We start from the raw sequence: 9,936 nt of genomic DNA, 5'->3' as shown, positions 1-9,936 counted from the left end.
CGTGCCCCGGCCTCCCTTTCCCCGTCCAGCCCCGCTGCCTTGGGGGAAGGGTTTTTTTCTGGCACCCGGCTGCAGAGGGACAGACGTCAGCCGCTTTCCTGGCAAGACGAGGGACGGGACCGCTTCCCGCATGAGTCAGCCCCGCAGGGTGCGGCTGAGCACGGGGCAGCTCGGCGCAGCGGGCCCCCGAGGGAGGCCAGCCGCACGTGCCGGTCCCTCTTTCAGCTCGCGCCGTCGTCCCCGCTGCTCTGCCCCTTCCCCGGCCCGGGCGCTTGTTCGCCCAAGGTGCCAGGCGCGAGGCCCCCGTCCGCCCCGTTGGGGGGCAGGCTCCGGCCGGTGCTGCCCCCCTCCGGAGGCTGCCTCCGTGCGCAAAGCAGCCCCGGCATCTGCATCCTCGACACGGGGAAATGCGGAAACCCAGAACGACCCCGCACGGCGCAGCTTTAACACCCGCGCTGGGAAAAACGACAGATTTTGGGGCGGTTCCGCAAGCGGGTTTCCTGCCGCGGCCGGCAAAGGGCCGGTCGCAGCCCGAGCGCCGCGCAGCGAAGGTGTCTGCGCACGGCTGAGCGCGTCCGATCCCCGCCCAGCCTCGGCCAGGCGCCCCGGGGCTGCCGGTCAGGGACCGCGCCGGCAGGTGGGCGCTCCCGGAGGCCAGCGCGCCCCTCTGCCCCCGGCAGACGCCGTTCGCCCACGCGGCCATCGCGTGCGGTGGCCGTGCCCTCGTCGGCAGCCGTCCCTGGCGGCTCCCCCGCCGCCTGCGAGCAGCGTGCCTTGGCAAGCTGCGACCGCCGCGAACTCCCTGCCCGGTGTAAAGTGCGGGGCGGTTTCAGCCTGCCGGCGGGGGCCAAGGCCACCGCTCAGGCGGCAGCATCCCTGCTCGCCACGTCCCACTTCAGCTCCCGGCACGGGGCGGGGGGGGAGCACAAAAACCCTCCCCGTCGCCCTGGTGCCATCGGCCCCCGGCATCCCGGGCACGGGGGGCAGCGGGGCTCTCCCGGCACAGCCCCCCGCCCCGGTCCTGGGCTGCCGGCGGTGCCACGCGTGTCCCAAGCCACATACGATCCCACAGAAGGCGGCCGGGGGGGTGGTGGTGGTGGGGGGGGGAAGCCAAAAAAGCCCCCCCCGCTCGAAAGGCAGCGGCGGGCCGGGCGGCGTTGGCCGGCGCGGGGCTGACGTCAGCGTGCCGTGCCGCGCCGCGCCGGCGGAGGCCCGGCCGGGTTGCTGGGAGACGGCGGCGGAGCGCGCTGCCGGCCCCGCCGGCAGGCCTGACGTCAGGGCCGGGGCCGCTCGGATGGCCGCCCCGCTCGCCGCGGCCGCCCGGTAGCATGGAGGAGGCGAGAGGCCTAGCGCCCTCGGACGAGCGCCCGTAAAATGGTGAGGGCGCCGCGGCGGCGGGCCGCGGCCTCCTCCGGGACGGCGCCGGGGCCCGGGGCCTTGGCCCTCCCCGCTGCGGCGCCGGGCAGGACGCCGGCTCGGCCTCCCTCCGCTCCCGCTCCCGCCGCCGGGGCGCAGCCGAGCCGGGGGCCGCCGGGGCTCCCGCTCCGGGGCCCGGCCGCCGGCCGCGCGCCGCCTCCCCGTCCTGACCCCGCTCCCTCCCCAGGACCTCAAGGGCCAATGCTGGACGGACGACGACTCCGACGGCGACAATGAGTCCGAGGAGTTCCTCTACGGCGTCCAGGTGAGCCGGCCGGCGGGCGCGGGGCCGGCGGCCCGCGGCGCCCGGCCCCGGCCCCTGACCGCGCCGGCCGCCGTGCCCTGCCCGCAGGGGACCTGCGCCGCCGACCTGTACCGCCACCCCCAGCTGGACGCCGACATCGAGGCCGTGAAGGAGATCTACAGCGAGAACGCGGCGTCCGTCAGGTGGGTCCGGCCGGCGGCGCCCGCCGCCCCGCCGCCGCCGGGCTCCCTCGGGGCACGGCCCGTCGCCGTGCCGCGCGGCTCCCCGTCCCTAGCCCAGCCTCAGCCGAGCCGCCCGCCGCGGCGCGTGTCTTCGCAGGGAGTACGGGACCATCGATGACGTGGACATCGACCTCCACGTGAACATCAGCTTCCTCGATGTGAGTCTTGGCCCCGAGGGGGGGGTCTCGCGCGAGGGCGCGAGCCGGGGCGGGTGCGAGGGGTGGCGCGCGGCGTGGGTGCACCGGGCGGCCTCGGCGTGCCGCCCTCCCGCCCCCGGCGTCCCCGCATTCAGCCTTCTGGGCGGCACGCCGCAGCCCGGGCCGCGGTGGCCCCCGGGGTCGCGGCGGGGCCCCCGCGGCTCTGCCGACGCGCGGCTCTCGCCTGGCAGGAGGAGGTGGCGACGGCCTGGAAGGTGCTGCGGACGGAGCCCATCGTGCTGCGGCTGCGGTTCTCCCTCTCGCAGTACCTCGATGGCCCCGGTGAGTGGGGCCGGGCAGGACGGGGTGCTCCACCGCCCGTGCTCACCGCAAGAGCAGGAGGCCCAAAGGGTCCTTCCCGGGGGGCTGGCACCCGCGTGCCCTCCGCCCCGAGCGCCAGGCGGGGTGCCCGGCGCCGGGGATGCTCGGCAGCACCAGCAGCGGTCGTGGTCTCCCCGCAGAACCGTCCATCGAGGTCTTCCAGCCGTCCAACAAGGAGGGGTTCGGACTGGGTCTGCAGCTGAAGAAGTAAGAGCCGAAACGCAGCGGGCGCCTGAGTCCCCCCGGGTGGCAGGGGGCACTCCTGGTGGGTCTACGGGGACCTGGCCCCGAAGCCCGCCGGGTGCCACGTATTCCCGTGTCACAGCCTTTCCTGCCAGACAGCCCCATGCCAGGCATGGCTGGCCCTGGACTGACTCACTGCTGGGTTTGGTACCCGGCTCTGGGAGGGGGGAGAGGATCTGGGGCAGACCTGGGGGGCACAGGCCACCCAGCACCTTGGGCCTGGCACACGTGGCCAAGTACCGCACCTGGGGCCGAGCCAGGCACCGAAGGGCCCTCGTGTGCCCGGTGCCCCGCTCGGGCACCCACGCCGCCTCTCTGCCCAGGATCCTGGGCATGTTCACATCCCAGCAATGGAAACACTTGAGCAACGACTTCCTGAAGACCCAGCAGGAGAAGCGTCACAGCTGGTTCAAGACGAGTGGCACCATCAAGAAGTTTCGAGCGGGCCTCAGCATCTTCTCCCCCATCCCCAAGTAAGGCCCCGGCTGCCAGCCCCGCTCCTCCTCGCTTCCCCTCGCCATGTCCCCTCGAGGGGCAGCCTTCTGAGCTGTCACCCCGGGCCTGGCTTTAGCCAGGCAGGCCAGGAATTTTGTCCTGGTACCATGCCTCAGTTTCCCCATCTGCACCTTGGATACAGTCACTTAATACCATTCTCTGCAAGAGCCCGAGGAGGTTTACAGAGCTCCCAGAAACTGTAAAAAAGGTGAATCTGGTGCTGGCTATAAGGGGAAGGAGGAGCAGGGAGGAGAAACAACGAGCATCGCTTAGGGACAGTGTCTGGCTCCATCACCCTTCTTGAGGAGGAGGAAAGGACAGGGCTAGGCCTTCTTCCCCACTTGATGCCCTACCTGCCCTGACATTGGCCAAGCGTGGTCCGTGGGGAGGTCAGCACGGCTCTGTGCCCGCAGGTCGCCCAGCTTCCCCGTCATCCAGGACTCGGTGCTGAAGGGCAAGCTGGGCATGCCCGAGGTGCGTGTCAACCGCCTGATGAACCGCTCCGTCTCCTGCACAGTGAAGAACCCCAAGGTGGAGGTTTTCGGCTACCCCCCCAGCACCCAGGCAGGTGTTGCCCCCTTCAACATCCTGGTGGGTGCCTCCCCAGCTTGGGGCTTGCTTTGATCTCCCTCCCCTTCCTGTACCCCATGCGCACGGCGGGTGTCTGCAGGGCTGCCCTGGAGTGTCTCGGCCATCGTGGGTTCAGCGCCGGCCCAGCGCTGCTGGGGAGATCTGCCCGGCAAGAGCAGTGTGTTCGACCCTCTTGGGCTGGGCTGTGTCCCCGTGGGGCTTTCTCCACTGCACCTTGTTCCCAGCACCCTGGGGTGCCTGTGGACTGAGGGCGAGTGAGCTGGATGACTAGCCATGTCGGGCATGCGGGGTTTTGCTGGTCCCAAACCCAGTCCTGGTGGTATCTGGGCTTGGCAACATGCCCCAGATGTGGCTGCATCCCTGGGAACGTGTCAGCATCCTCATGGCATTTTCAGGGCACCTGTCCCTGGTGGAGACACCTCGCCGTGCTGGGGGTGTTCAGGGCCCTGGAGCCGGCAGGGCCCCGGATGCCGTGCGGAGGCAGGGGATGCGCAGGGGAAAGGGGATAACGCAGCTGGCTCTGCTCCGGCTCTGTCCGCAGGTTGGCGGTCACTGCAAGAACGTCCCCACACTGGAGTACGGCTTCCTCGTCCAGGTGAGCGGCCACGCAACCACCCCGTGTCCCGCTCAGCCTGCGTCCCACTGCCCAGAGCATCTTCCATGGCGCTCCGCGTCCCGCATCCCACTGCCTGGAGCATCCTCCACGCTGCCCTGCATCCCACTGAGGCCATGTCCCGTTGCCTGGAGCATCCAGCTCAGCTTAGGCTCAACAGTGTCCCTGTTTTGAGCAAACAGCCCCGCCTGCGGTTTTCCTCAGGGTCCTGTGAGCAGGGCTGTCTCTTGCCTTGCATGCACTTCTGGTCCCACGCAGCCCCAAGCATCACCCAGGTGCAAGGCTGCTTCCTCGGCGAGGGGGAGGCAAAGCCTACCCAGGTGGTATCAGAGCCCCCAGGCCATCAGGATGACCCCCACCTCCGCAAGGGCCCCTGCTCCCGGCATCGCTGCCGCAGCGGGGCCTGACTCCCCGCGGCCTCCCCTGCAGATCATGAAGTACGCGGAGCAGCGGATCCCGACGCTCAACGAGTACTGCGTGGTGTGCGACGAGCAGCATGTCTTCCAGAACGGCTCCATGCTCAAGGTGCTGAGGCCGGGGCTGGCGCAGGGGCCGACTGGGTGCAGCTGGGGGTACTGGGTGCCAGTAGAGCCCCCGCAGGACCCCTGCGTCTCAGGGTACAAGGGGGCAGCCGTCCCCCATGGGGGCCGGGGGCTCTATCTGACCCAGGACGCGGTGCCTGTCTCCTCCGCAGCCAGCCGTGTGCACCCGGGAGCTGTGCGTCTTCTCCTTCTACACCCTCGGTGTGATGTCCGGCGCGGCGGAGGAGGTGGCCACAGGTGCCGAGGTACCGGCACACACGGGCTTCAGGGCACAGTGAGGCGGGCGACATGGGCATTGAGGGTGGCAGCTCCAGAATGGCCGCCCCATGTTGTCCTTGGGGGTCCTTCTCCAGCTGCTTCACCCTGGGTCGGGGTCTCAGAGGTTCAGAGGCTGGATCCAGCCCCAGGGAGAGGGTGAAGGTCTAAGGGGGCCGTGAGCAGAAGTGGGGGCTGCCGGGGCCACGGGGCAATTTGGGGCATCTGCATCCCCTCCTCCTCCGTCCTTCCACCCATGCTTTCTGCCCAGGTGGTGGACTTGCTTGTGGCCATGTGCCGTGCTGCCCTGGAGTCTCCCCGCAAGAGCATCATCTTCGAGCCTTACCCCTCTGTGGTGGACCCCAACGACCCCAAAACACTTGCCTTCAACCCCAAGGTAAGCACCGCTGGGCTGGGGGCAACGCAGCGGGTCAGTGCTCCAGGGCTACGCAGTGCCGGGGACGGCAGGCTGGGGGTGAGCTTGGAGCACACCCCCGATGGCTGCCCCTCTCCCGCCCCACGTGCAGAAGAAGAACTACGAGCGGCTGCAGAAGGCTCTGGACAGCGTGATGTCCATCCGGGAAATGACCCAGGTATGCTGGCCTCCCTGCCCAGCCTGCCCGCCCCAGCCCCGCACTCCCGCAGCCAGAGCCAGGAGGTCCCACCACTGCCTTGGTGCCGGGCGAGACCACCTTAGATGGGACTGGTACAGCCGATCCCCTTCCCAGTGCGGGATCCTTCGCCTCGGCCTTGCCCTGGGGACGGCACTTTGGCACTGGTGTCCATCCATCGGGGATTGCGTGGGGGGGCTGGGAGACGAGGGACCCACCTGCACCCCCTCTCACCGCCGCTGTGTCTCTGCCAGGGGTCATATCTGGAGATCAAGAAGCAGATGGACAAGCTGGACCCCCTGGCACATCCCCTCCTGCAATGGTAAAGCTGAGGGCTGGGGGACAGGGTAGGAGGGGGGACGAGGGGCAGCTACCCACAGCGCTGCGGCACAGGGCTGGCCACCAGGCATCCCCGGCACAAGCTGCCTGCCCCATCGTGGCCGCCTTCGGGCTGTTCCTGGGGCCAGGGCAGAGCTGCTTTCTCCTGGGGGGTGTTTGCGACCCCCTGGCCAGCCCCGGGGCAGGATTTGCAAGGCTGGCATGGCTCGAAGCTCAGCCAGGCAGCCGAGCCCCGATGTGACTCTCATGGGACCCCAGCCACCCTGTCCGACCATCCTCCTCTTCCTCTTTCCAAGGATAATCTCCAGCAACAGATCCCACATCGTCAAGCTACCTCTCAGCAGGGTAAGTGGCCTGGCTGGGCCCAGGGCTCTGCCCCGGGCCGTTCTCCAGCGAGCCCCATGGCACACAGCCCTCAGCACCCTGGCCGCAGGGGAAATGGGACTGTGCAGGTGGGATGCAGGGTATGGGATACGGGATGGCGGATATGGCATGTCGGATGCAGGATATGGGATGCCAGGGGCTAGAGATGGCAGTGATGGGCGAGCTGTCACTGCCCTCGCGGCACGGCCGAGCCCTCTTGGCAGGGTACCGGGGCCGGGCTGCCGTGCATGATCTGTGTCTGTCTCTCCTCTCCCCACGCCGGCGCTGGGTTTGCTCTTCCGTTTCCCCTGGTAGCAGCTGAAGTTTATGCACACCTCACACCAGTTCCTCCTGCTGAGCAGCCCCCCGGCCAAGGAGGCCCGTTTCCGTACCGCCAAGAAGCTCTACGGCAGCACCTTCGCTTTCCAGTGAGTTGGCCATGGGGCTGGCGCGGAGAGAGGGTGGGTGGGTGGGTGGGTGGGTGCCGCGGGACAGGGTCTGACGCCGCCCTGGCTCTTTCAGCGGCTCTCACATTGAGAACTGGCACTCCATCCTCCGCAACGGGCTGGTGAACGCGTCCTACACCAAGCTGCAGGTAACGTTCCCCTCCGTCGCTGGCCCGGCCGAAGCCGTAGCCCTGGAAAGCGCCGCAACGGGCCGGATGGCCCGCAGGTGGGGGGCGGCAGGCAGGGAGGGAGGGCAGGGCACCGAGAGAGGTACAAGCCCTGCCATGCGGGGTCTGCTGCCCGCCGAGGCGGGGGTCTCTCTGCCGTGGTGGCCCTAGGGGCCGGGCTGTCGGGGTGGCCTCGGCACGGCCGCCCGTCCCGCTCCCCCCACGCTGCTCACCCTGGTGTTTTCCTGCAAGCTGCATGGAGCAGCCTATGGCAAGGGCATCTATCTGAGCCCCATCTCCAGTATTTCCTTTGGATACTCAGGTAAGAGGCTGTGTGCGCCGCTCCGTCCCACCTGCGCTCCCATCCCACTCCCTGCATGGGCACGGGACCCGGCTCCGCTTCGGACGATGCCATTTGGAGGAACCGCAAGGGGAGGGGGGTGGCGAGGCCTCCTGGCTGCGTCCGGGACATCCTTCCTGCCTGGACCAGCCGCTCCCCTCTGGATCTGGCCTTTCCAGTGCACCGCTGGGGAAAAATCCAGCATTTTCTAGGGAAGAAATGACTCTCAGGTGTTCTGGTGGAGTTTTCCCCAGGGAGACAACTCGTCTCTCGGAGCAGCTCTGCCAGGCTCTGGCTGGCCAGAGAGCACGGCTTGGCGTGGGTCCCCGCAGCCGTAGGGGCTCTGGGCGCAGCCGGCTCAGACGCTCTGCTTGCTGTTGGGCATCTCGCTATGGCCCCTGGGTCTGCTTCATTTTGCCAACTCTGAAATTCGGGTGCTCCCGCCTTGTGGGACCTTGAGGCCAGGTGCTGCTCTCCCAGGGCCCAGCCTGAGCTCAGGGAAGGTTGGGGAGGTGCAGTGCTTGCGTGCCGTGGGCACCGCGGTGTTGCAGAGCCGTCCCTGGTGCGGCTGTGGCGTGCATCCTCTCGCCAATGTCCCCGGGATCCTGCCGGGTGACGGGCCCTGGGGGTGCTCCTTGCCCAGTGGCCACAGCGGTCCCCACCCCAGGGAGCACCCGCGTCCCAGGCTGGGGGCTAGGGAGTGATGGCCGTGGTGTCGCTTGCCCTGCAGGGATGGGGAAAGGACAACACCGGATGCCTTCGAAGGACGAGCTGGTGCAGAGATACAACCGGATGAACACCATTCCCCAGGTGACGGACCGGCCGGGGCTGTGCGGGGAAACAGGGGCATGAGGGACGGGGCTGAGCTGTCCTAGCCTCAGTTTACTGTCATAGCGTGGGGGCAATGGTAGTCCCCTGCCTTTTGGCAAATGCCTGGGGGGGTTGAGGCCCCCCATGGGTAGCAAGGGGTCATACTGCCTGGGGGGCTGCGGTGCAGGGGTGAAGCTCTGCAGTGGTCGCCGGGGACCTGGGGATGCGTTGCCGGCTGCGGCCAGTCCCCAGGGCTGTGCTGGCTCCTGCCCACTCCCAAAGTGTGGGAGGAGGTGCGGGGGATGGATGGCGCTGAGCTGGGATTGCCCGCGTGTGGTTAATGCCGGGTGCTCTCCATGCAGACCCGATCCATCCAGTCTCGCTTCCTCCAGAGCCGCAACCTGAACTGCATTGCGCTTTGCGAAGGTGCGGGGCACGCAGGTGACGGGACGGGGCGGCGGGTGGGTGGACGCTGCGGTCATCCCAGCCTGGCTGCACTGTGCCACGTAGGTAGGCGACAGCCTGGGGAGCTCCCACCGTGGTCACCATGTCCCCTGCTCCTCCCCTTCCTGCCGTGCTGGTGTGAACCTCCTGCTGGAGACTCAACACTGGGGGGTTGCAGAGGGGCTGACTGCAACGGGAGCAGCGCGTCTTAGTGCAGAGGGGCCAGGGCACGTGCTTGGTCTAGAAGGACCCGACCCCAGCCTGGATCACCCAAGTGTGATGTCCCGGGAGGGGTGGTCAGAGCCTGGGCTGTTCCCAGAGGGGACACCTATGCCGTCCCTGTGGGCCCCAGCACCCTTCTGACGGCCTCTTGCTTTGGCAGTCATCACCTCCAAGGACCTCCAGAAGCATGGCAACATTTGGGTCTGCCCTGTCTCGGATCACGTCTGCACCCGCTTCTTCTTTGTGTGAGTACGGCCAGTGCCCATCTCACCCCTCTCCCTGGGTATCCAGGCCGCCAGCCCCAGTGTCCGTGGGACACTCCCCCGCCTCATCCAGCTCTCCCCCGCAGGTACGAAGATGGCCAAGTGGGAGATGCCAATATCAATACTCAGGACCCCAAAATCCAGAAGGAGATCATGCGTGTGATTGGGACTCAGGTGTACACAAACTGAGGGGCAGGGACCCGCCGCGGTCCTCTCGCACAGGCCAAGAGGCGTCCGAGGCCGTCGAGTGGAGCAGCGAAGGCTCTGGAGGAGGCTGGGGAAGGGAGAGTGGGTCTCGCGCCTCCCAGGATCAGGGCAGCGCCGCGCGGCTCTGAGCAGCGGAGACGTGGGAGCCCAGCGCCAGTGGGCTCCATCCTGTACATAGGTGTAAAGCAGAGAGCGTGCACAAGGCGGATTTAGAGGTCCCTTCTCCCCTGTCCTTGCGTTGTCCCCAGTCCCATCCCAGCGTGGGGAAGGACCTGCAGGCATGGCCTGGCTTGTGTGCCTGCTGCCTGGGGGCAGACATCCCGCCTCGCGTTTACAGCGATGATGTTTTTACCGATGACGAGAAATCGAAGCAAAAAACCCGAAAAACATACAAAAAAAAAAAAAGAGAAAAGAAATCCGTTTTAGCTTATTAAAATTCTTTTAAAACACTCTGGGCTGGGTGTGCCGCTCTCTGCCAGCCTGGCTGGGTAAGGTGCTAGGCTGCAGGGCAGTGTCCCGTCCCCCCGCCCCGCGCCGGCTCATTTTGGACCCGCTGGCGAGACGG

The 9,936-nt window shown here is 67.9% G+C and overlaps 1 protein-coding gene across 8 annotated transcripts; it reads left to right on the top strand.

Moving 5' to 3' along the window:
* Window positions 1-1,188: 1,188 nt before the first annotated feature.
* PARP6 (poly(ADP-ribose) polymerase family member 6) lies at window positions 1,189-9,823 on the top strand. 8 transcript variants are annotated; one of them, XM_068958696.1, is made up of 22 exons: window positions 1,204-1,377; window positions 1,604-1,681; window positions 1,769-1,863; window positions 2,000-2,060; window positions 2,291-2,381; window positions 2,561-2,627; window positions 2,987-3,136; window positions 3,572-3,749; window positions 4,291-4,344; window positions 4,792-4,887; window positions 5,057-5,149; window positions 5,431-5,556; window positions 5,687-5,752; window positions 6,025-6,092; window positions 6,406-6,454; window positions 6,788-6,900; window positions 6,995-7,067; window positions 7,338-7,407; window positions 8,156-8,235; window positions 8,598-8,661; window positions 9,062-9,146; window positions 9,251-9,822. In XM_068958696.1, exons 1-22 carry the CDS (start codon window positions 1,375-1,377, stop codon window positions 9,351-9,353), a joined length of 1,863 nt encoding a protein of 620 aa, XP_068814797.1. In that variant the 5' UTR covers window positions 1,204-1,374; the 3' UTR covers window positions 9,354-9,822. The 8 variants fall into 8 exon arrangements, 4 of the variants coding, with proteins under 4 accessions (XP_068814797.1, XP_068814800.1, XP_068814799.1 ...); XM_068958699.1 differs by having other exon boundaries at window positions 1,213-1,377; window positions 3,572-3,722; window positions 6,791-6,900; window positions 9,251-9,814; XM_068958698.1 differs by having other exon boundaries at window positions 1,215-1,377; window positions 3,572-3,722; window positions 9,251-9,814.
* The last annotated feature ends 113 nt before the right edge of the window (window positions 9,824-9,936 follow it).

This window comes from Struthio camelus, chromosome 12 (genome assembly GCF_040807025.1).
Source record: "Struthio camelus isolate bStrCam1 chromosome 12, bStrCam1.hap1, whole genome shotgun sequence".
NCBI classification, from domain to species: Eukaryota; Metazoa; Chordata; class Aves; order Struthioniformes; family Struthionidae; genus Struthio; species Struthio camelus.
The sequence above is the reverse complement of the archived record's forward strand: the minus strand, read 5'-3'. Positions and strand labels throughout refer to the sequence as shown.